Below are 27,550 nucleotides of genomic sequence, written 5' to 3'. Positions count from 1 at the left end.
ACTCACTCACTTCTCGAAACGGCCAAAACGCTCGGTTATAAAGGACCGCAGCCGACGTCGTTCCTGCCTGGTTGCCCTTCTGCCGACCCACCACCACCACCACCTCCACCAACACCACCATCACCACCACTCGGCTGCCATTTGAAAGTCAAATACTCGCGTTTAGGTACCCGTGTGCTGCTACTGGTGATGCTGCTGTTGCTGTTGCTGTTGTTACAGCTGCTGGTGTCGAATAAGTAGTGAGGAAGATAAAGAGAGAGAGAGAGAGAGAGAGAGAAAGAGAGAGAGTGAGAGATCTTTCCATATCTCCGTATCTTTTCATTGCACCTTTGAAACTTACGATCCCAAAACATTTCCATCACCGATCATCATTGATATCGTCCATTACTCTGTTCCAATACAGGTGGAACATTAATAAAATGATTTAGGAACATTTGCAGGAATCATTTGGAATACATGAAAATACTTGTATAGAAATAATTACTATGTTTAATATGAACAAACGTAATGAAAGTGTAATAAACACACGAGCAATGAACGATCGTTGTTTAATATGCATGAGCATATTACCAAAAGATTTTCATATATCGTTATCAAGTATTTTATTTATTCTCTGATAATATACTTCTTGGTAAATAAAATATTCTTCAGGTGTTTTCATTTGATGCTATATCAGCATGTTCAACACGGTTTTCTCCTTCGTCTTTATAGAAGCACGCCACCCGTAGACTTCATCCGATTAACCGAAGCTTCTATAATGCGGACCGAAGCGTCTTGCCAAATTGCCTATGGCAGACTTAATTAAATCCAAATCACCTTGTCCCGCATTTCTCCTCGTCATTCTCTCTCTCTCTCTCCTTCTCTCTCTTTCTCTCTCTCTCTCTCTCGTATCACGCGTCATACCGAAAGATTTCACACGATGGGATGAGATCGTCTCGAGAGATTCTCGGCTATTCCAAATTCTCTCTCTCTCTCTCTCTCTCTCTCTCTCTCTCTTTCTGCTTCTTCATTCTAACGTGTCTTATATAAGTATCTCCTTCTTGATAAGCAGGTTCATATATCTCGGCGCAATGAGATCTATATACAGAACTATGGATCTTTCTATATCTGTTTGTTTTTTAATTTACATTATTACTATTATTAATATTTATATAATTATTATTTTAGTTACGATCTCATAGTTTTTTCTTGTTTTTTATTTATTTTATTTTATTTTATTTTTTTATTTTTTTATTTTTTTTTTATAGATAAACACTCGAAAGATTTCTATTAGCCTTCATTTTTACTATTATTATTATTATTATTATTATTATTATTATTATTATTATTATTATTATTATTAATATTATTATCATTCTCATTATTATTTTTACTCCCATAGTACATTTAGTAGTACCAATTTGTTAAGGAACTTTCACTAACATCGCTGCCCATTTACGGACGATTAGATTAATCAAACGTTTCGATTCTTAGCTGTCTCAAATTTTATAAACCGTTGTTCATACATACCTCAAATTTTATACGCCATTGTTCATATCTTAAATTTTATAAACCGTTGTTCATACGTATCTCAAATTTTATACTCCGTTGTTCATATCTCAAATTTTATACACTGTTGTTCATATCTCAAATTTTATAAGCCATTGTTCATACTTCAAATTTTATACGCCGTTGTTCATATCTCAAATTTTATACGCCATTGTTCAAACGTCAAATTGTATAAACCGTTCTTCATATCTCAAATTTTATACGCCGTTGTTCATACCTCATATTTTATACGCCATTAATACATACCTCAAATTTTATACGCCGTTGTTCATATCTCAAATTTTATAAGCCGTTGTTCATACATACCTCAAATTGTATACACCATCGTTTATACCTCAAATTTTATACGTCATAGTTCATGCCTCAAATTTTATATATCATTGTTCTTATATATCTAAAGTTGCGTCACGATCTCACCTCGCGAAATATCTATATTGATCCCCGTTACAACTTCATACCTAAACATCGTCTTTATACTAAACATCGTCTCGTCGTAGAAATAAATCGAGTTCGCGTAAAAGTAGGAAATTTTGCTGGTGCATGTCATCGAGATACGTAATATGTATATTACGCTCATAGAATAAGAACGGGGGCATCAGGTGTGAGAACGTCCTTGTGTCCGTTACGATGCACGCATCTAGGTGCAACGACAAAAAGACCACGCAACGTTTTCAATGCATCCATAGTATGATAAAGAGAGTGCGCGCGCGCGCGCAGGATACAGTCGCATATTATATCGTTTATAACATACAGTGCTTCTCCTATTCCTTTCCCCTTCCACACCCCCGCCCCCATCTTCCATCAGATAATAACGTCTTCTTCAACGAAAGTACGTAAGTCGTCGTCTTTATCCTCTCTCTCTCTCTCTCTCTCTCCCTCTTTTTTTTCTTTCGTCTTTTTTTTTCTATGCTTAAAACCGACGATAGCGATCTTCTCGAGGGTGCATTTTCTCTCTTACGTCTATATAATAATAATAATAATAATAATAATAATAATAATAATAATAATGATAATAATAATAATAATAATAATCGTCTAGGTGTATAAGTTCAGATACGTGTATGTGTTTTTCCCTCCCTCCCCTCTCTCTTCTCTATGCAAAATACATCGAAACAACTTCTTCTTCTTCTTCTTCTTTTTTTTTTATACCTTATCGTTCTTATCGTCGCTCCTTATCCACGGTTGTTTTTTTTTTTCCTTTTCTTTCTTTCTTTCTTAGAATTCAGGAGAAATAAAAATCCGAAAGAGGTAGCTAGCAAATGACGTTCATCGCGCGAAACACTTAAACATCGTCTCTTGGAATAACTTCTTCATATACCAGTAGATACTTCTCATTGCTCTAAGGAAAATGTCGTCGAGAGATGGATCTTCTGAAGGAGTTAGGTAGATTCATCCGCGAGATACGAAATTATTATTTGTCCCAGGAGCGAGAGCGTGTTTTTTTTCTCTCTCTCTCTCTCCCTCTCTATCTTTTCAAAATGTACGAATGAGAAGAGGATAAGTTAGGTGATGGTGGTGGTAAAGAGGAGGGGAGAAGAGAAAAAATGAAAGTTACTTTGATGCTTACGTAAAGGCGCATAATAAGAGCTGTGTAACGCTTCGTGCATCATATATTTGCTAGGCAAAAGATGGAAAAGGAAAGAGAGAGAGAGAGAGAGAGAGAGAGAGAGAGAGAGAGAGAGGAGTCCTCCTGACGTAGGGGGAGGTTGGGAGAGTGTCAAACTTTCGTGAGAACTTGTAAACTTTTTCGCCCTTTTTTTCCGCGTTTTCGGTGTGTTTGAAATAAGCCCTTCCTCTTTTTATATTTTTTTTTCTTTATCTTTTTCTTTTTTTTCCTCAACTACCTCTCATAGGCACGTCCTACTTTCGAGACGATGTAGTATATTTTTTCTTTTCTTTTCTTTTTTTTTTTTAACGAGATCTGCGAGATCGCTTGAAAGAGAGAAAGGAGAAATCATATTTGACTGATGACGTTGGTCTCTTCAATTGAAGTAAATTTTGTAAAAATTCAAGGATGCGATTCTCGTATAAAGGACGGAAATAAAATTTATATATATATATATATATATATTGATTTATTATATATATACTGAAATCGAAAAAAAGTACGTATAAATTTATGTCCGAAAATGCTTCATTGAAAAGATATATGCTTTTAAAGATATTTATGATTTATTGTGACATTTATAAGAAAATTCCTTTCCACTAGAAAAGTGCAGACTTCTATTCGTCGAATTAGTGATCACCGAATACTTTCTAATATTCCAACAGTATTGGGAATAATAGTAAATGTATTTCGAGCATATTCCCAAATTTCATTTTCCGTTTTTTATCTGTATTTTTATAAACCCAACTTTTTTTTGAACGGCAGCCCGTAAATAGAAGTCTAGAGGAGAAAAAAAAAGAAAAAAGAAAGAGTTCAGCAATTGCTGATTCGACGAATGGAAATAAATCATAAATATCATTAAAAGCATATATCTTTTCAATAGAGCATTTTTTAATATAAATTTATATAAATTTTTTTCATCCATTTGACCTCAGTAATACGTAATATAAGTTTGATCCCATACTTTTTGGTCATTTTATATACATATATATATATATATATATATATATATATATATATATATATATATTTTATTTTTTGGTGAAAATATGATATAAGTGTACGATAAGAAGCATTTGTCATGCGTTGAATAAAAACGACGACACCTTGAGAAAAAAAATGTGGACGTCGTTTACACGTGGCTGAACACAACGTCTTTACTGTCAGTTCTTGTGTCATCAAAATAAATAATCGGAGATAGTAGATAATAGATCGAAGATAATAGAAAAATTTTAGCTAAAACGAGCTCGAATAACAGAGACATCGAACGATTCGCTCTTTATACCTTATTTTCGATTATTTCGTTGATAATTTTTTTTTCCTTTTGCCGAAAGAACAACTACGACAGAGAATAATAGAATTCGATCGTTCGTTCGTTTTGGCAAGAAAAAAAAAAAAAAATCGAACAAAAAAAAAACAAGAAAGAAAACGAAAAAAAAAAGCAAAAGAAAAAAGAATATAAAAACAAATCATCCAAATTCAATATAATCGTACGTACGTACGACATAATCGATCGTAAAAATTATTATAGATATGGTAGATAAATTTCATTTATTTCGCATTATTCGTTTCGAGGAATTCTCTTCGCTACGAAACCTTCGAAGAAAAATTAGAATCGTAGTGACAATCGATTTATTTTCGTTAAGAGTACACTTTCGAATAGCCTGCAGTTTTCAGATGAACGCTTCGAAGACTGTCGAGAGTCTATGCTCGTGCCGTTTCTCTCTAAACCATGACGATAGGTTAGCATTGGTCTGTTGATGGGGAGAAAGAGAGAGAGAGAGAGAGAGAGAGAGAGTGAGGAGGGGTGGGGCGGGGTGGAGAGTGGGAGGAGAAGGAGAAGGTGAGGGATATAAAAGAAGGAGAGGAAGGTCGACCGGGTCAGAGAACAAGCAACGCACTTTGCCGCCGAACGTGATTCGATTTAGCGCATTCCGATTTAAACTTTTTCTCGGAGCGGTTCGCGAGTCCTCTCTCGTCGTCGGTGCCTCGAGTATCCGGAGACAACTTCGCTCGAGTAATTTCCGTTTGATTAAGGAACCCAAGTAGAGTGGGAAAGGAACGCGCGACAGGAGGACGATAGGGGTAGGGTGTTAGAAAGAGGAGACGACGAGAATCCAATATTCTGAAGTTGGACGTGCTCCTCTCTCTCTCTCTCCCTCCCTCCCTCCCTCCCTCTCCACCCCCCCCTCTCTCTCTCTTTCTTTCTCTCTTTGCGCGTGGACAACGAAAAGGCGAGAAAGACAGTGTTCGGGGGACAGTAGGAGGTAGCAGTAGTAGTAGTAGTAGTAGTAATAGTAGTAGTAGTATGAGTAGTGATGGTAGTAGTAGTAGAGTAGAGTAGCGGCAGCAGCTTCGACAGGGTGAAGTGAGAAAAATTTGTAGAAGGTTTTCTCTCATCCTCTAGCTAGCCTCTCCTCACCTCTCTCTCTCTCTCTCTCTCTCTCTCTCTCTCTCTCTCTCTCTCTTCGTTCCATCGCGTTCGCGCCCGTTCTAATTAAATTAAATCCGAACTTAATTTCATCCAACTTACGGTGAGCATTTAACGGCGCGGAAGAGATTTGTTGGCTCCTGACGTAAAAAGTACACTCATACTTGATCGTCGCCGTCCCATTGTCATCGTCGTTGTAGCGCCGTCGTATGGAAAAAAAAGAAAAAGAAAAAAAAGGAAAAAGAAGAAGAAAATAAGAAAAAAAAAAAAAAAAGAAAAAGAGAAACACACAAGAAAATGAAAAGAAAAGAAAACTTTTCCGGGGGTTGGTTATATAAATCCAAGTCACAGCGTCACCCCCTCCCCCCTATCCTACCCTCCCCTCCCACCCACTAGCAATGTAATAATCGATTTCCATCGGAGTAATTCGTTCGTATGTCCGTGAAAGAATTCGTTCTTATTTCTTTTCTTCTCTTTTCGTTTCGTTTCGTTTCTTTTCTTTTCTTTTTTTTCCGTTTCGTTTCTTTTCTTTTCTTTTCTTTTCTTTTCTTTTCTTTTCTTTTCTTTTCGTTCCTTTTGCTTGTATTTTCTTATCTTACTTGTATTTATAATATTTGCCTCTTGTGTAAAAGGAGGTTTGGCTGGCACGATCTTTCGTATATAGGATATATATATATATATATATGTATATATATATATATATATATATATATATATATATATTATATATATATACGTCGAAGCTTTTCCTCTCGTCCCTATGCTTGATCTTGGTTTTGCTCGCTTTTTAAACTACAATACGTATCGCGAATCGGTAAAGGCGTTTCTTATCGGCATCTCACTATCGAGAAAATTGACCTGACGCTTGGCAACGCATTTTCTACGTTGCTAGCACGAAAAACCATTGGAATCCGCGTTTATGACATACACCCGGGCGCATACACGCCACACATACAAACAAACAAACATACTTCTTGCAGGTTGATGCACAAAACTTGTTCCGTTTATAGTCGACTACCCTTCGAACTTTTTCATTCTCTTGAAAGTCCTATCAATTTTTCAGCTTACTTTTATATTCTCTCGGAAGGGATGTTGAGGAAAAGAAAAAACGAAAAAACAAAAAAAAAAAAAGAAACAAAAAACAAAAAAAGACAAAAAAAGAGGCAAAGAAAAAAAAAGAAGAGCGAAACGAAAGAGTTGTTGCGCTTAGTTTCGCAAATTGTTTTTGGAAATAAAGAAACGAAGAGAGATATTTTAAGAGATATAGACCATCGTTACAGACACGCTGACCCCATTCAAAGATATCACGATTTGTACGCAGAGCAAATACGATACGCTATCTTGCGTATTCCAGAACCGAAAAACCCTTTCGTAAAAAAAGCAATCTATCTTTCTTTCTTACTCCAGATATTCCCGTGCGCGGCAATAAGACGAAACCAAATATTTCCGCGTGTGGTATACGCATTGAAAGTGTAAATTCGATCGAACGTTTGGAAATCGGATGCATGAGGAATTTGAGGGGGAAAAAAAAAGATGAAAAAAAAGAAAAAAAAGAAAAAAGGAAAAAAGGAGCAATTTGAATCCTTCGGGACGAGTGTATTTTTTATTTCTTTATTTTCTTTTTTCGAAATTTTTATTTTCATTTTTCTTTCTTTTTTTTTTTTAGTTTTTTTTTTTTATCTAGAACAGGAAATTCCCGAGAATAATAAAATATTGCATCGTTCCGTTTTAATCAAAAACATACGAACGTTTGCGCCTCGTTAAGAATTTTTTATTTATTTATTTATTTATTTATTTTTGGTCTTTCTTTTTTTCTTCTCTTTTTTTTATCGCGACAAAACAAGTAAACGATCGTTCTTGTCGGCATAACTATTCTAATTTCGACGATTTTTGGTAAGAAAAAAAAAAAAAAAAAAAAAAAAAAAATAAATAAATAAATAAAAATGATTTCTAACGAAGCAATCGTGCCCGAAAATACAATAAATTTGAAAAGTTACAACGAAAAGAAACGAAAAAATACGATTACGCTTGGGTAATGCGATTTTACGCGAGCTGTGCGATCGGAAAAGATAGCTGTCTCTATTCATAAGAAAGAAAATTGATCTTATATGGGTTAGAGACGGGGAAGACTATTGTGGTACGAAGGGAGGGGAGATGAAGAAGGGAGGGGTGTGGCAAGAAGCCGACAGGAATGGGGTAAGAGATACTCGATATGGTTTCGCTCAGAGCATCGTGCTTCCTTTCAACCCTCCACGTCACCCAGACAGTTCTTAAGATTTTTCTTTCTATTTTTCCTTGAGAATCTTCTCTCTCTCTCTCTCTCTCTCTTTCTCTCTCTCTCTCTTTCTCTCTCTCTCTCTCTCTCTCTCTCTCTCTTTCTCTCTCTCTCTCTCTCTCTTTCTCTCTTTTTCGTTCTTCTCAACCTTGAACTTTTACATTCGGTAGTTACGTCTTACCTTTAAAAAAAAAAAAAAAAAAAAAAAGAGAAAACAAGAAAAAAAGATAAGAAAAAAAGAAGAAAAGGAAAAGAAAAATACAGACGTCTATTTAACATAATATTTTTCGAAACTTTTAGACTTTCCTGATCCCTTTGAAATAGACGATAGACCGAGACGAGTTTTCTTTCTCTTTAAAATATCACGCGTATTAAACAAGATTTGCAATGCATCCGTCGATCTTCTTCGAATTTTTTAGAAAAAAAATAACGCGAATGTTAAAGGTGAAAGATGGTAGGCGGTAGGTATCCAACAGGAGAGTCTGACTTTTTGACTTTGAAAGCACACTCGTGGGAGGTTGAAAGGAGATAGAAGAGAGAGAGAGAGAGAGAGAGAGAGAGAGAGAGAGAGACAGAGATAGAGACAGAGAGTTGAAGAGGCCTCGTCTCATCCCTCGAGTAGAGAGAGTAGAGAGAGTTCGTGCTCTCGAGTGTGATGGCGATTGCAATCACGTCGCACCGTAAAACGATCGGCAACGTTTCTAGGACTGGCCTCAGTCCTCTTTGGTACCCTCGTCGGGCTAAATTCCGACTCGTACTACTGGGGAAGTAGGAATATGCCATGAAAGATAGAAAGAGAGAGAGAGAGAGCGAGAAAGAGAGAGAGAGAGAGCGAGAAAGAGAGAGAGAGAGAGAGAGAGAGAGAATCGTGGGAAGTCGAAGGAAAGCGTAAATTCCAAGCTGAGCTTTAAAAGCATGTACCTACAATCGTTCCCACCAAATCGTCCCTGAGATTGGCTATTTTATTCGGCCGCAGTAAAACGTATTGGCAGCCCCGACCGATTTCATGCATCGAAAGTGGATGAAATCGAGCTCTCTCACTCCGCGTTCCCTTTCAAGTTATCGACCGATGATGATTATTATTACACGATCCAGAAACGAATATGGAGTGTCCAATTTAAGACGACGTTACTATATATGAGATATACATATATAACTCTACTTATTATCATCGATATTTTCGAAGATGTTTCTTTCGTTTTTTCTTTTTCCTTTTCTTTTCTTTTTTTTTTGTTTTTTCTTTTTTCTTTTTTCTTTTTTCTTTTCTTTTTTTTTTTAGTTTACGGCAAGAGGAAAAGAGGGGGAAAAAAAGAGAAGAAAGAAGATAACGAAAGTGTTAAAGGAAAATTTGCATGATTATTATTTATTTATCCATTTCCGAATGCAATTATAATCGTAATATCTCAATTAAGGGTATATATCGGCTTTTACGTTTCGCCAAAGAACATTACAATTTCAATTAGACCTTTAATATTTTCTATTTATGTTTATTACGATATTAATTAAATTTAAGGAGCAATTTAGATGCTGTAGGAGATTAATTGTAATATTAAATTTCCATGAACATCGTCGGTACTAATTTCTTATAGCTATATTTTTTTTTTTTTTTTCGTTTACTCGAATGATAAGTGCCTCGGATCGAATCGGATAGGGTCGGATCGGATCTGATCTGATCGGGAAATACGAGAAAATGAATGGTTTCTCTCTCGCAAAAGTTTCATACCTAATAATAAATTCAAAGCGAGCACGTGCCTCGGATTATTCGAATCGATCACCCTGTCCCCTCCCTCCCTCCCACTCTCTCTCTCTTTCTCTTCCTCTTTTCCTCTCTTCCTATCTCTCTCGTAGCCTTTATCGATTCTATTCTAACCACGCGTGCGACGCGCTTAAGGCCCAATTTTTGTTTCCTTTTTCTTTTTTTTTTTCGCCCTAACCAATACGGAGCAGGCTGCGTGTATTTCTGATTTCGGTTGAATTATTAAAAGTCCGCAGTAGGATTCCCAAGTAGTCGTGCCCGAGAAATAGAGAGAAAGAAAGAGAAAGAGGATGATTGCAATCACGTCGGCTCGTAAAGTGATCGCCAACGCATTTCGTGCGCCACACTGAATCTTGATTCGTTTCGCATCCGGACTTTCTCTCTCTCTCTCTCTCTCTCTCTCTCTCTCTCTCTCTCTATCTCTCTCTTTCTTTCTTTCTCTCTTGCGACGTAGTGGATTACTAAATCGTGCCGGGGCACTTTGAAATTCATTGTTTTGCGCGGTTTACTCCAACAATGCTCGAGAAAGGAACGTGGAAAATAGAAAATTCGTTTTCCATCCTTATTCTCTCTCTCTTTCTCTTTCACTCTCTCTTTCTTTCTCTCTCTCTCTTTCTCTCTTTCTCCCTCTCTCTCTCTTTTTCTTTTTTTCTCTTCTTTTTCTCCGTACTTACACTCTGTGTATATGCGCGCGCGCGATCCCATTCGAGATAGATAGATAGAGAGAGAGAGAGAGAGAGAGAGAGAGAGAGAGAAAGAACGAAAGATACTTAGCATTTTAACCTCGAAGCAATTGTTACATTTTTCAAGAGAGATATTTCCTACTCAGCCCTCTTTTTTTATTCAGGTCAAACCCTATCAATGTTTTAATTAAATATAGAATAAAAACAAGAAAGAGAGAGAGAGAGAGAGAGAGAGAGAGAGAGAGAGAGAAGGGGGGGAGGGAAGATAAGGAGTATACGTATGATAAAAAAAGAATCAGAGAATCGAAATCTACTTAAAATTTAAGTTTAAAACGTATCGCTTTTGACTTACCGAATTTACCCCCTTCTCGGAAGTTAACTCACGGCTTGAAAAACAGGTCAAACTTCTCCCACTTGTTCAAAAGTTTCGACGGACGAAGTAGCGAACGAGTCTGTGCGAGCGAACGAGCGAGTGAACGAACGAGAGAGAGAGAGAGAGAGAGAGAGAGAGAGAGAGAGAGAGAGAGAACAGTATATCCATCCAAAAAGTTGGCGAAACTTCTTCGCGAGCGGTTTCCTTACAAGATTTCTTGATTTCAGTAAGAAACTTCTTAGTATAGCGTATACTTTTTTGGGTAAAACGAGTTGCTGATCGGTGAAGAGGAAATCGAATGTCGTGTACGAATCGACGCTTAACTCTTCCTTTCTCTTTGCCTCTCTCTCTCTCACTCTCTCTGTCTCTCTCTCTCTCTCTCTCTCTCTCTCTCTCTTCTTTCCGTTTAAAAGGACTCCATCTAGTTCGACCTGGAAGAAGCGAATCGATAAGGGTGAGTCCGATTAGTAATTTGCTACACGAGTTACGTTGTACAAAGTAAACGATCCAGAATATCTACTCATTTTGCATAACTTCTAAATTCAAGTTGGAATTGAATATCGTCAAAAATTTTTTCACCAGGCAACATTGTTTGCTCGGTAATAACCAGTAAACAGAAGTAATCTACAAGGGAGAAGCATGTGACTTTGATATAAAACGATTTTTCATCCAACACTTAATTTAGGAGTTGTGTACATCTTAGCTGTCTTATCCTTTGTATATATATATATATATATATATATATATATATATATATGTGTATATATACATACACACACACATATATATACGCATAGCACAGACACACACGAAGAACAGCGGCAGCTCCTTCATTCGAGCTTCACTCGCGTTGGTAAAATATGCAAATCTCTCGGACGATTTTGATTAACTCACGAGCTCGTGCACAGAATATACTATCGTGTTATAGCTGCTCTTTCCGCGATACCATCCCTCCTAGTACCATCGACCCGATCGAACTTTAACCTTTCCCTCTTTTAGGGTTCTACATCGAATCCAACATGATATTAGATATATACGAGAAACATCAAAAATAATGACTGCATCTGCGTGTGAATCTTTTTCATCCTTTCTTTTCTCTTTCTTTCCTTTCTAATCCAGGTTGAAGGAAAAAAAAAAGAAAAAAGAAAAAGAAAGACAAAGAAAAGAAAAGAAAAGAAAAACATGAAATACTACTGTAATACAAGAATATCTCGTTAAATCTGTCGTGTTCTTTATCGGATAACTCGGAGAGATTATTTGACCCTTGTCCTTTTCCACGATCTGTTTCATTCCCCTTTCTTAACATTCTATCTCTCTCTCTCTCTTTCTCTCTCTCTCTCTCTCTCTCTCTCTCTCTCTCTCTTTCTCTAGGTCTCTCGTTCCCTCGTCGAGCGGTTCACTTGCACTGTAAACATTTGCACAACTTTCGCTTCACTTCACATTTGCTCTAACCCAAACGTCTCTCTCTCTCTCTCTCTCTCTCTCTCTCTTTCTCTCTCTCTCTCTGCCCCCTTCCTCTCTCTCTCTCTTCCCTCAATGATGGGTACTGGGTGAGAGTTAGCCTACCACGTAAACTACGTAATTGTTTACTCTGCACTTAGCAAGAATTTACACTAGCACATCGTAGCCTTTACCATCGTCGTGGCTGCTTTCCCAGATCGTCTCGGTGGGATCCTTTTCGACAATTTTGCACGATTAACGCCGATTACCTTGATCTATAAGAATATCGATAGAGTTATTTATGGGGAATGGAAGTCAAACGAAGGCACGTTTCTCGAATTTCCAAACTCTTGAGGATCGATGACTACGACGACCCATTTTTCGTTCCTTCGAACCGTTCCTTCATCTTGTTTTCTTCTTTCCATTACCCTCCCCACGTTCCTTGCGATCCAATCGAATCGATTTATATTTTATTTTTCTCTCTTTTTTCTCTCTCTCTCTCTCTCTCGATGAATTCGCTTCGAGTCATTCTTGGAGTTTTGTAATCCATCCCAAAGGTAATACCCTTTCTGGGCGGAACGTTCTTACGTTAGAAGTTACTCGATGATGGCGTAAAGCGTCCGCAAATTTAGTACGACTTGGCAGCTCGAGAATTAGCGTATATCACGATATAACATGTAAACGAGCCGTCACAAACAGAGTAGTTGGGGAAGGATGTGAAATGAAATTTACTCGCAAAAGGTATCTTGGTATAAGGTAGACAGCTAAGGAACGTTAAAAGAGGGACGAGAGAATGACTGGTAGAATGAGAAAGAGTGAAGAAGAGAGAAAGAGAGGGTAAATAGACCGGGAAACATAGAACATACTAACTCTCTGAATTGGAACAGTTAAATTATACTTGTATGATTCATTAGTGTTTCACTCTATGAAACAATAAGTGAATTATCATGTATATATATATATATATATATATATGTATATATATATATATATATGTACATATATATATGTATGTATGTATGTATGTATGTATGTATGTATGTATGTATGTATGTATGTATGTATGTATGTATGTATGTATGTATATATATATATGTATGTATATATATATGTATGTATGTATGTATGTATGTATGTATGTATGTATGTATGTATGTATGTATGTATGTATGTATGTATGTATGTATGTATGTATGTATGTATTACGTGGGCGAGTCGAAGTACAGAGTCGGTTATACTACACTTCTCTCATTCATCCAATTCGTGCTGCGATTTTCTCTTAGTAACTACTAATGCCAGAGTTTCATCCTCCCTATCGCTGCATACGACGTAGACTTTCTTCCCGTAATACGTAAGAAATTCAATTAGGTTGTACCCAAAAAATTACATCTTTGTTTTGTCAAATGTAAAATAATAATGTAGAGTACAAAATACGTACGTTATATGTAGAATATTTTTCATAAGCCCATCTGAAAGATACAGATTAATTAACTCTCTCGGGATAACTTATTCGATTCATTCTTTATTTTCATTACAGTATCGTATAATGAAAATGCTGGTTTTTTTATTCTCATTGATTGCATTTAATTTTGTGTACGAACGAAACATAAAGTTAGAAAATAATTTCTATCATATTTTTATATATAATCACATTATTTGTAGTATGAATGGATTAAAAATTTTCAATAATAGATAATCAAAAAGTAATGCAAAAATAATTTACTGCGCATACGTGATGTGAAACAGTTCAGATTTTACAAACTTCAACTTTACTCGATCACAACTCAGCGACTGAGACAATGTGAATTATTCTGACAATTGACATATAAAGATACATATATCAGATAATTATAGATAAATGAAGGTACAAGTCCTATTTACAAACATTTACTTGTTTTAAATTGTGCTCAAAATTGGTCTGGGATATTCTATTCACTCTAAGTGCACAACCAAGGGTTAATCTGAAAGCTGGGAAAAATTACTTAGCGAAATTTTTTTCGTAGACTTTGATTTGTTACGAGGGAATATATGTCACCTATGTAACTAAAACAATTTCAATCTTTTGATGTTAAGTAGGCATGCTAATAGGATTAATATTTACTCGACAGATTAATCGCATCTGTTATAGAAATGCCGCACTAATCGCGCATAATTGTTATTAACATTTACTTGTTTTAAATTGTGCTTATAATTGATACTTTGAGTGTCCTACATACCAAATGACAACACAACTAGTATTAATAAAGATTTTATTGATAAAGATATTATAATTAAGGTACTACAATTCTTTACTCATTTTCTGGTTTAATCAAGGCTTTTACTCTTTGTTCTATGTTGCTCTTCTCGTTACTTTCTATTGGTCCATTCAAGAGTTGGTCCACTTAGGACCTTTTTATCGTTATTCCTCGTATGGTCCACTAAAAACTGTCCTCTGTTGTTCTTTTTTTCTCACGTACATCTCGTAACTTTTATCATCGTTATTCTACCTTCGGTAATTTTTATCACTCTTTGACCTATTTGTTATTTCGTTACTTACCTCACTCACATTGCAATTTCATCTCATTTAAGCTATCAATATCTCAACCTCCCCTCCTCTCTCTTTCTCTCTCTCTCTTTCTCTCTCATTCTCTCTTTCTCTCTCTCTTATGTAAACAAATGCATTTCATAAAGGACTATGCTCTTCTGTTCGACTGTCGATCAATTTATCTCACACACACACACACACACACACACACACACAATTAACTAACGTTAAAATTTTCCATCTTTTTATTCAACTACCGATCGATTTATTTTATCATCCACACATACATACATAGCTAACTAACTCTAGAACCTTCCGTCCTTTATTTAAATGTATCTCGTACACACACACAAACACACACGACAAACTAGCATTAGAACGTTCCATCTTACTGGTATTTTTTTCTTTTTTTTTAATCTTTTAGCTATGGTTGGACTTTGCGCAGTATTATATCTATGTGATTGACTATGTGAAGACATGCTTTCACGTAGACTGCACGTAAATTGTGGATGACGTTTCTTACTATGACATTAGATCGGAATAGAATTATAAATGAAGAAGTTAAAATTTATTTATATATTTTCATATAAAGAATTGAAAAAATCCTTGCGACGTTAGAAATTATGCGAATTTAATTCTAGTTATACCTGTGTGGTTTAGAACTGCCATTGGATCAACTTTGAACTCGATTAAAATAATTCGCGCGTTGCATGATTCGTGAATATTTTTTCTTTTTTTTTTTTTTTTAAGGACAAAATAATAATAAATAACGGTGTATCATTCGAAAAAAATGATTTACGCGATGGCCACTGATAGTGGTCTTTTTATCGTTCGAAAAGCATAATATATGCGACAGCCATTATATAGTAACGATCACAAGCTAAAAAGCATTAAACATTTGAAAAAGCTTTGTGTTGTATAAATCGATTTACGTGTCTATTATTATCCGTAGAAAAAAGATAAGCATGCATGGTTGATGCTCTCTCTTGAGTATGGTTGAAACGTGACAGACAAGGCGCGGATCGAAGCTCTTGTACACCTCGCCGCCTACCGAGTTCAATCGGATTGATAATATTCCTGGAAGCATATTATTGGCCTACAATCCGTCGATGACTTCAAAATCGCATATCGTACAATTGGAACCAAATTTCGCATTTAAGAGGAATCGCCGTGATCGTCGTCGCCACTGCTACATAACGAGGGCATTCAAAGCATCGAGGGATTATCGTTTCCAATCCGTGGAAGCCAATCGTCGCGTCCACTTATTATGCTCAATAACGTTACGTTCTCGTCTACATAATTCTCGCCAAACGGAAGTTGAAAAAAAAAAAAAAAATAAAAAAAAGTTAATCGAATGAATCGCTAATATCCTCGTGACGTTAGAAATTAGGCGAATTTAATCCCAATTATATCTGTATGGTGTAGAGAACATCATTAGGCCAATTTTCAATTCGATTAAAATAATTCGCACGTTGCATGACTCGTGAATTTTATTTTGTCTTTTGGTTTTTTTTTTTTTTTTTTTTTTTTTTTTTTTTTTTTATAAGGACAAAATTGAACATGTATACTTTCAAACCTACCGATTATTGTTTACGAGATTTCAAAGAATATACAATAATGTCTTTTAGAGTTCAAATTGTTTATTTTGTATAAATGAAATGCACAATTGTGATTAGAATAACGATATAATGGTCATCGAAATTTGTGCATATGAAGGGTATGTTAGACAATAGAAAATGACATACTCTTTTTTTTCTTTGAATTAATTCTTGCATATATTGCAAGACTTTGCCTCGATCGATCGATGATACTTTTGTTCTTTTTTTTTCCTCTTCGAAATGAAAAAAGAGAGATAATTTCAAAAGCGAGATCGATGAACGATCGGACTTTAATGAAGAAGGTAAGTATGCGTAGGGAGGAATACCTTTTCTTTTACCTTCTTCTTTTTCGTTTCTTTTTATTTCCCTTTTTTTTCTTTTTTACCTCTTTTTCATAGGTTTTTTGTTTCATTTTTTTCTTTCTTCTTCTTTTCGAAACTGTGCAGATGCGTACAATCGTCTCCATGCCCTTCACGTGCTACAGAGTCCAGCGTGGAAAGAAATAAAGAAAGAAAGAAAGGAAATGGTTCGTGAGTTGGAATGCTGATGCTTGGATTGGTTGTTCATCGAATTCGTATTCGTGCTTTCTCTATCTCTCTCTCTCTCTCTCTCTCTCTCTCGCTTTCTCTGTCTCTCCCTTTTCCTTTCTCTTTTTTTTTCTCTTCCGTTTCTCTCCGTAGAGACTACTCGATTTCTCCTCTCCCTCGTGTGTCCTTCCCGGTAATTATTGACCGGAGAAAGGCTGTAATTAGGGGATGGACCTGAGCTGCATCTCGGCCTACCCTTTTCTCCAAGGCCCAATACGAATTTATCTAATTTAACGTTTTAGCTAGACAACACACTCTTACATATACATACATAGTCGAATAGATATTTACGTATTTACGTGTACATACATACATACGTACATACATATATACATACAATCGATAAAACGAGGCTAGAACGTCGTGTATTTCCAGTTTACTAATTTGCTGTACCTACGTCGTTGGTAAAACAAATAAGGGTTAGGTAGGTGGAAATTTACATTGCCATTACGCCGTCGTATGCGGTGTTTGGAAACACGTTCGGTGCACTCACGAAGAATGATAGTCTCGTTTGAATCGGCCGAGTGACCTTTACGACGATAAACAGATCTTCGTGAAAGCGTGATTAGCGAATTGAAGGATGTAATTTATTTCTATAGAATTTTCCAAATTGATATATTTATGGGAGAGGAGTGTTATAATGTTCTTAGATAAGCTAAAGCTTATCGTAGTCGTTGGAAAAGTTTATAATCATTTTGTTTAAATGATTAATCATGCGCCTGTATTAATTATCTCTTAGGTTATTTTAAATCGTATTAAAATATTCTAGGTAGATCAGAATGAACGTTTTAGCCTATCAAAAACTCTCATAATTAGGACGCGTCGAAGATATCTTTATAACGTTAAAATTCAGACATCGTTGATACGAAAAGGACGTTCTCAAAGTCGCGATAAAGAGGAAAGAGAAAATGAAAATTAACGAGATTTCAAAACTCCTAACGATGGACTGACTCTGTCGGCGTGTCGAGCCAAGCCGAGTAGACTCGAGCCGAGCCCGAAAATTATACGGCGCCGCCTTTTGTTTCGGTCCTTACATAAATTAGGGATAATCTTCTTAGTTTCCCGTGCAGAGACTTAACTTCTATTCTCGATCATCGTCGCGCGAGAGAAAGAGAGAGAGATAAAGCTTTCAAGTTTCCATTCGAAGAATTACTATACTGTGTTCCACCAGGTGTTACTAAAGAATACCTTTGATAAATTTTTTTTATCGATAATTAAATCAATCCAAACGTATACGTTTAAATTATGATAATTTATTTATGATAAATATTATTCATTCTTTCTTCGTACGAAAAGATTTTAAATAAATAAAGTCGTTCAAATAATTAAAGGATTTCATATAGAAAATAAAAATCCATACCTATCTTAAACCAGCGTTCGTTGCAATTTTGTGACATTTATTAAAGGATCAAAAAGGATAGGATAGAAATCGAAGAAAGTAAAACGATCGAAAAATTAAAGGAAGCAACGGGAAAGTCTCGGCCGAATGACTTCGCCGTGGTATCGTTCGAAAAAGTTTTAATAAGTATCGAGTCCTGAAAGTAACGGGAATGGTAGTAGGATGGGTGTGGGTGGGTGGGTTGCCTCGAGAAAGAGAGGAAAAGAGAATACACCAACCACATTTTTCCTTTCGAGGGGGGAGAGTCACCCTCGACGTTGAACTTCTTGCGAATGGCCACGACATTAGACCTTCCTTTATCGATATCGTGAGGGAGTATGATGAACATCAAGAAACGTTAGAAAAGAAAAAGGTGTAGAAGGAGAACCATGCGAATAACGTAAAGTCGATAATATAAATGACATCGAGTTGTCGACATACCCATCGCGATATAAAATATAATATACAATACTATTAAAAGAAAATCTTTCGAGTCATTTATCTCGATATCATTGTGAATGAAAACTTACTAACTATAGTAGTACGATTCTATCTTTCGTTCTTGATACGTATTTTGAGATACAAAAAACGAAACCATATCTATCGTTTCTTACAAAAATCGTGTATATATATATATATATATATATATATATATATATATATATATATATATATATATATATATATATATTAGAAATACCGGAAAGAAATCTATTATTGTAAATAATAGCATTTGAGCTTAGTTTGTGCCCGGACGGAGTGATGGAGTAAGCATCATAGTAAGTTATTTTTCTTTCGTAGTTCTATCGTTTAACTTTATTATTCGTGCAATAAACTTTATTTTATTGTTAAAGATAAAATGTCCGAACTTACAGCAGATAATAATGCTTACATCAGACATTTAACGATCAAGGTTTTAATCTCATTATGGCTATTGAAACAATTAATGAACTTTATGAATAGGTGTTAACATATGTATATTATAACATGATATCGAAAATTTAAGTCAGGCATTAAAGATTTATAAGAGTTGTCTCTAAATCCGGACGATCTTGAAATTTCGATGATAATATTCTGAAATCCTTCTTTGAATCAAATCCATGATTAATCATCGAAGAATTATCAAAGAGACTTGGAACACCTTGGTTCAAAGTGCAAGAACACTTAAAACTTACGTCGACAAAGTAAATAGAATGGATATTTAGGTGCCGCATGAATTATATTGCGCCCCCTTATACAATTAAAATGACTTGAGAGAAAATACAGAAGCTAAATTGGAAGAGTTTACCGCATTCTTCATATTCATCGATCCTTCGGACTATCATCTCTTCGGGATAATAAAACACAGTTGAAGAAACAAATGATTTTGTAAATTGAACGAAATAAAAAATCACATGAATCACGTGTTTTTTAAAAACCAGTCAATTTTTATAAAAAAAAAGGGCAAAAAGTAATTAAAAAAAAAAAAAAAGAAAGAAAATGGTTGGGAAATAATGAAGGAAAATTTTACATTTTTTATAATATTCTGCAATAAAATTGAATAAAAATTAAGTAAAACTGAGCTTTTATATTGTTCTACAAAATAATAGATTTCTTTCCAATATATTCGTTCTAGCGTTCAAAAAGTCCGGATATAGATTTTTGCTTAAAATATACGTGTATATATCGAAAGTTGAATTATGTTGAACGAATCGTTCCGATTCGATTGAAATTTTAATCTGAGAAATTAAAAAAAAATCGCACATTGAAATTTAACGAGACTTCCTTCTTGACTCCGCTAAAAAAAAAAAAAAGAATCTATTATATCTCGTGTTTACTTTTGATGCAATTTTTCAACCAAAATTGTTTCCCCACTGATTCATTTCATTAACAATTGGATCTTACCGTTTAAAAGGTTATTCTTCCCTGAAAAATCTGTAAATTCGATGCACCAAGCGAATATAAAAAAAATCGAAGAGAGAGAGAGAGAGAGAGAGAGAGAGAGAGAGAGAGAGAGGGAGAGAGAGATGATACAATTTAAAACGTTTTACACATGGCAAAAGTATTATTTATCAGATCGATTGAAAGGATAGAATTATCGAGAGCGATGCGTCTGTCATTCTTAGTTAAATGTTCATCGATGCAACGGCACATTAAAAGGTTACTGCTCGTAAATATCGACACGCACGCACACACAATACAAGCCGGTTGACAGGTAAATATTGGGTGTCGCGTCAAAATTAGCTGCCGCCGAATCGAAACTAGCAGGAAATCTAATTCGAAAAAGATCGTTGTTTCACTTCCAATTTCGCAGGTCGCGCGAGTTGGTTTTGTTTTTTTTTTTCTTTTTTTCCTTTTCTTTTTTTTTTTCTTTTTTTTTTTTTTTTTTGTTGACCGACTCGTTCGAAATTTTTCTGTACAAGATGGCAATGGGAAAATATCGTGGATAGAGAGGCATTAATTTAAACGAATTTGATTGGATCCCGAAAAATCATATCTATGAGAAATAAGCTGTCGATCGTTTGTCGTCGTCGTCATCGTCTCTCTCTCTCTCTCTCTCTCTCTCTCTCTCTCTCTCTCTCTTTCTGTCTGTCTATCTATCTATCTATCTATCTATCTATCTATCTATCTATCATTTTCTCACGAATAACATAGTACGCTTCTATATCTTGTCTTTTTTTTTCTTTTTTCCTTTTAACAAAAGAATTATGTTCCCAGTAAGATATGTATATATATATATTTATATATATATATATACATATATATATCATATTTTTAACTGAACAAAATTTAAGTGTTTCTACTTGAACGATTCCGTGTCTTATAGGATCGATTTAATAAAACGTTGGAAGCTGTTTCCTTTTTTTTTTCCTTGCAGCCATTAAAAGATAGTAATTTGGATTTTTTTATTTCTTTTCTTTTTCTTTTTTTAAATAAAAAATGGAACGCGAGAAGAAAGTTTTTTCCAATAAAAAAAAAAAAAAAAGAACTGCAGGTTGCTCGAGTATTCGTTGACCAAAAGATCCTCTTATAAGTAGTGAAAAAAATGTTCATTGAAACGAACGAGCAGCAATCGAAAATCATACCCAGTTCATTGATTTCTCTCGGTTCGAACTTTTTTCAAGAGAAAATTATACTCGGGTTATAAAACGTTCGTCCAAATGCGAACAATTTAGAATTTCTTTAAATGAATTACATAACGTGTAACTCTCTTTCTCTCTCTCTCTCTCTCTCTCTCTCTCTCTCTCTCTCTCTCTCTCTCTTTCCCTCTAGCGAGACGACTCGGAAAAATTCTCTTCTTTGTGCGAAGCATCGAAACGACATCCAATTAAGCGCTCTACCGGCCGTATAATGCGAGGCTACATATATATATATATATATATATACATATGTACGGGAGATTGATTATTTAAAAAAAAAAAAAAAAATAAAAGAAAAAAAAATTGAAAAAAAAAAATAAAAGAAAAATAAAAATAGAATAAAAAAAAAAAAAGACAGGGATGGGAGAATGACAAAAAAAGAAAAAAAAGAATGCATGAATGAAAATGAAACACGAAATAGTCACACGGACTAATACATGTGAAAACGTTTGAAGCAAATATACCACACGCTTTCCTATAGAAAGCAACACAGGGAAGCTGCTAACGATCTCGTTAGTTTTGTATGTTGCATATTATTTGATCGAAGAAACATAACGACAGGTCGAACATTGTGAACGTGACATAACGAAACGAAGGCTGTGGCGTGTTAATTAACACGTATCTTCTTTTTTTCATGAAATCTATACGATTATTATATCGATATAGATCGTTCAAGTGAGATATAAAAGATAAAAAAAAAAAGGATGGAGAGAGAGAGAGAGAGATCGAAGAACGTAATTATTTCGCAAAGATATGATTAAATCATTCGTTTATAAAAAAAAAAAATAAAAAAAAAAAATTAAAAAAATAAAAAAAAAAAAAAAAGAAAAAAATCAGTTTACGTAACGTTTACATAGGTGAGAGACAAAGATAACCAATGGATGACCACTATATACTTCACAAATTCATCGTTTTCATTTTATCGTCCGGAAAATCGCATTTAATGACATTCTACTCGTAGACGTTTAATTAAAAGCTACACGAACGTTAACTCGCAAAACTCGTGATATAAAGTAACGCTTCGATCACTGATTTTTATTATCTCTTTTTATTCATCACTTCTATCAAAGAGCGAATGAACGAACGAAAATTGCGTGAAAATATTTGTACGTTTACCAACAAAAATATTTTTCCCACCTCTCTCTCTCTCTCTCTCTCTCTCTCTCTCTATATATATATATATATATATATATATCTATCTCTATCTCTATCTTTCTCGTTAACAATTCTCATACTATCATTGGACGTGTCGAGAAGCACGTTCTAATCATGCTCGACACGATGATCTATCGGGTGCCTTGCTTCATTGGAAATTATGATACCTGCGATACGAATGCCCCCACGATTCATATCCGTCATACTCCTTTTATCATTCACGTTCACGCTAATGTTGAATCAACGCTCGTAAATAAAGATTTCGAAATCGAATGATCAAGTTAAAAGAAAAAAGAAGGAAGGACGTATTGAGAGAGAGAGAGAGAGAGAGAGAGAGAGAGAGAGAGAGAGGGAGAATACAAGCTTACTCATAAAATATTTATCGTTTTAATTTCAACAATTAATTTTCCCTTATAAATTGATTTCCTTCTCTCTCTCTCTTTTTTGTCAAATACTAATCCTAGTTGCGCAAATCTTCAAATAATTTCAAGTTACGCACTTTGCGCCACTACATATGCAATCCGGACACTTTGTGCAATCGTCATTTCTACAGAATGAACAATTTTGATTCTAAAAAAAAATAAAAAGAAAATAAAAAGAAAATAAAAAGAAATAAAATGATACTGTATATTCTTCGAAGCCTCGGAGTAGTCAAACATAATAACCTAAATAACCTAAACCTAATCAATAGCTTTGAAATAGGCATTTCTAATTCTGTCCATCATAAGAAAAAAAAAAAAGAAAAAAAAAAAATTCACGAATTATGGAACACACGAATTGTTTTAATCGAGGTCAAAGTTTGTCTGGGTTATCCTCCTACGTCCCATAGACACAATTAGGATTAAAATAAAATGGAATTTATTTATATATGGAAAAAGTATTAATGCAAACGATTAAAATACGTCTCTTTTGGTTTTGAAAATCAATGGTAGAAATTATCGATAACGTTGATGATCATTTCGTTCATTATTTGTTGTTTCAGGCGATGAAGATGAGCAAAGTGGGCAATCAGACGAATTCGCAGGACCCACAGGCAGTGAATTCCCGTGTGTTCGTCGGCAATCTAAACACGTTTCAGTGCAGTAAGACCGATGTGGAGCGAATGTTCCAACGTTACGGTCGTCTGGCCGGTAGGTCTTTACCATCTTTCTTTATCTGTTAAAATCACACTAACGAAAGAGCCCGGTTTATGTATTATTATCGCGTTGTCTCTCGACGTTTTAAAGATTTTCTTTTCGAACGATTCGTTTAATTTCAAAATTAATTATATAATTAACCCATCGAGATGTATAACGGGAGGAGAATTATTTAAAAAAAAAAAAAAAAAAAGAGAAAAGAACATTACATATGTAAGTTCAAACTTTTATTTGTTCGTTAAATTGATTCGTACGATCGATCGATTTTTCGAATAAATTAAATAATCGTCAATTCTCGATTAGAATCAATTTGATTTATATGGTATAAAAAGTTTCGTTCTTTGATCTTTAAAAAAAAAAAAAAAAAAAAAAAAAAAGAAGGAAGATGTTTCTTAGGTAACAATTGTTATCTTTCCTTTAATAAGCAAATATAACGCGAATCAATATGTAATTCTTTTTTTTTTTTTTTTTTTTTTTTTTTCTATTTTTTTTTTCTCCCGACTCCTAACCGTACATTGAAAATCTAATGAAATTGTTGACTAACGGAGACATTCGACGATAACAATGAGAAAGAGAAGAAGACAAAAGTTACAAATGGTTCGAAATTGATAGGATTCGAGTACGGATTCGAAGAGAAAATAGAGAGAGAGAAAGAGAGAGAGAGAGAGAGAGAGAAAAAAAGTCGGACTATTATCCGTCGTGAAAACGAAGAGAGAAAGAGAGATAGATAGAGAGACAGAGAGAGAGAGAGAGAGAGAGAAAGAGAGAAAGCCTCGGTTACAACTACGTGGAAAATAGAGAATTGGAAATAGGATTTCGTCGATCCGCTTCGCTGTCGGTAACCCAATTTGTACGACGATGGAGCTCCTTGACCTTCGATATCCTGATTGATTATCCCTCCAGTTTCAGGACGGCGATTACCGCTGACTCGTTTCACGTACCACCAACCAATCGTGGTGGCTTTGGTGTTCCTTCGTAAGAGAGAGAGAGAGAGAGAGAGAGAGAGAGAGAGAGAGAGAGAGGGAGAGAGAGTCGTACGGTTTGTCGCGGTAAAGGAAGATAAATTAAATCTTCCATCCAAGTTCGTGACACGATGAAAGTAATTATCGATCTTTCTTTAATCAATAAACCCCAACGGCATTTGTCTTCAATCATTCCTCTTATAATTTTTTAGATTAGTGGTGCGTAGATAGATTTGATCGGTAATATTCATAAAACGCGAAACGGTATTAAACAATGAATAATTAACTTAACGAGAATTTAGATCTTTAAAAAAAAAAAAAAAAAAAAAAGAAAAAGAAGAAAGGGAAAAAAGGAATAAAGCGAAAAGAAATATTCTTAACGTTGACTAAAGTTTAATCCCCTTCTCTATATAATATAATTGAGTCGTTGATTTTGAAAGTAGGGCAAGACCATTTTATATTATTGCTAGATATTTAATGGTTTGCATTTGAATGGGTTTTGAAAATATTGATAAGCAGTAATAGACTTATTTTATATTCTTCGTCTTGGTCTTATTTCATGAAAATTTAATATGCAATAAAAGTAAAAAAAGAAAAAAAAAAAAAAGGAAAAAGAAAAAAACATTACTTTGACATGCGCCAATGGACTTTTTATGACTTTCAAAAGCAATTATTTTTTGAAAACATTGATTTTCTTTGAATGGAATATAATTATAATAAGAAAAAATTGAATATTTTATTTATTTAGTTATATATTTTACTTCAACATTTCATGCTTCTTTTGAGAAGTTACAATAAAAAAGAAAAAATTTGGTAAAAATATTGGTAAAGTAATAGGCATATTTTATATTTTTTTCTCATTTTATTTCATGAAAATTTAATACTTAATAATGGTTTAATAATGGTTATTCATGTTAAGTCAAAAAAAATCATGGTTTTCGTATGCGCCAATGGGATTTGACTCATTTTTAAAATCAATTCACAATAAATATCATTGTCGATATAAATTATTAATAACAAATTTATACTGACATTAAAAGATATTTATTGTGAATTGATTATCAAAAGAACATAATTTTTATATTAATTTTGATAATTAAATTTAATAAAAATGAGCTTTAATTATTTTTTTTTCTTTTTTTTTTTTTTCACAAAATGGACTTGCCCCCACTTTCAAAATCAACGTCTCATCAGATCTACATGTAGGATCAAAAAGTTTTTGATAATTTATTGATAATTCATTGATCGTATCGCGTGCTTAATTGAATTTTTTTTTTTTTTATCATCGACTCAATAACGACTAATACCCAAGTAATATAATCCTTTAAAAGATCGTCCTTATTCATTTTGGTATTATTCACTCCTTTATTCTTCAATAATAGAAGAATTATTTTTCAAATTGCGATCCGAAAAAAGAAGATAAAAAAGAAAGACGGCCAAATCTTTATAAATGTCTACGATGGAAACAATAATCAAAGAGTATACTCATTATATTTAGCCGTAAAGAATCCATTGATGAATCAGATTATAAATAAAATCGAGTATCGTTATTCATTAACTATTACTATTAATATTTTATTTTTTATCTTTATTTCATTTAATAAATATTAATAAATATATAATTATTAATAAAATAATATCCTATATACGTATATGTACTTGTATACATCGAAAAATCCAATTCGGTCGTATTTCCGATCTTTGTGAATCTCTCTCTCTCTCTCTCTCTCTCTCTCTCTCTCTCTTTCTTTCTTTCTTTCTTTCGTGCCGTTCTTCTTGAAAAGTCTCGAATCTCCAGAGGATAAAAGAGAAAGACAGAGAGAGAGAGAGAGAGAGAGAGAGAGAGAGAGGGAGAAAGAGAAAGAGAGATCAGCAGAGTACTATGACGACGAGGATGGCTGGGAGTTGCCGATAAACAGCTTACTTTCGCGAGCTTTCTCAATAAAATACGGAGAAGGATAGACAATGAGGAAGAAAGAGAGAGAGAGCAAGAGGGAGAAGAAGGAATGGAAGAAGGAGAAGGAGAGATAGAGAGAGAGAGAGGTCTTCCTGTATGTGCACACAATGCAGCTGTGGGCAACTTCATCCAACCTTGAGTTAAGAGAATTAGAACGCTTCCGATCTGAGCAACATCCAAGCAGGATACGGCGAATCCCTTTACTTTGGACCGATACCGGTCAGCTTGGAATCCTGTTCCAGGATCGTGTTATGCTATCCTCCCTTGACACGCCTCTTCTACTCGTCCAACGGATTGCGGGATTCGAGAGTTCGACCAATCGGGAGTGGTAAAAAGATTCAAAGGATCAGACTCGGAGAATTTATCCTTTCGATCTCGAACTATCCATATCTTATATCTATCACCAATACGCTTTGTATTTTTGTCGAGAGGAATTGATCGATTCATTTTATTTTTCTATTTTTTTTTTTGTTTCCTTTTTTCCTCTTTTTTCTTCTCCCTCTCTCTCTCTCTCTCTCTCTTTCTCTCTTTTTTTACTTTTATTAACACTCGACGAATCATCACTGTCAAAATAAAAATGTGAATGCTCTGAATATTTGAGTTATTTCTGTCGCAATCCAATATTATTTTTAACTTGTTATTGATCAATTGTTACTTATCGCATAGTATCAATTGTAATTAATGATAACGTTTTAATCGTTAAAGCTCAATCAATTTTACTCGTATTTTTAAATAGATCCTCGAATGGTCGTGAATTGTTTTTTGTTTGTTTTATTTCCTATTTTTCTTTTTTTTTTTTTTTTTTTTTTTTTTTGTTTGCTTTACAAACGAACCTATCATTTTTATTGACAAATATAAATGCGAAAGTATTACACGTTACGACGATATTTCTATTTATCATAAAATAATGTATATATGGATTTAATATATTATTAATCAATAATTTATTTGGACATACGTAGTACGAAAGAATTTTGAAATATCTCTTAAAAGGATCTCTCCTGTGATCCGATATTTCACTC

General features: G+C 34.4%; 1 protein-coding gene across 10 annotated transcripts in view; it reads left to right on the top strand.

The window, feature by feature from the left end:
- Positions 1–27,550, top strand: part of LOC124431112 — a 269,017-nt gene that overhangs the window by 134,714 nt on the left and 106,753 nt on the right. For 9 of the 10 annotated variants that reach the window (XM_046978580.1, XM_046978577.1, XM_046978579.1 and 6 more), the window contains one exon: positions 23,456–23,603. In XM_046978580.1, coding sequence (XP_046834536.1) covers positions 23,459–23,603 — 145 coding nt within the window. In that variant the 5' untranslated portion in view covers positions 23,456–23,458. Of the gene's footprint in view, positions 1–11,107; positions 11,127–23,455; positions 23,604–27,550 lie in introns of those variants that run through there. The other variant, XM_046978581.1, reaches the window with a different exon arrangement.

This window comes from Vespa crabro, chromosome 20, assembly GCF_910589235.1.
Source record: "Vespa crabro chromosome 20, iyVesCrab1.2, whole genome shotgun sequence".
Classification (NCBI taxonomy): Eukaryota; Metazoa; Arthropoda; class Insecta; order Hymenoptera; family Vespidae; genus Vespa; species Vespa crabro.
This window is presented reverse-complemented; position numbering and strand designations above follow the sequence as displayed.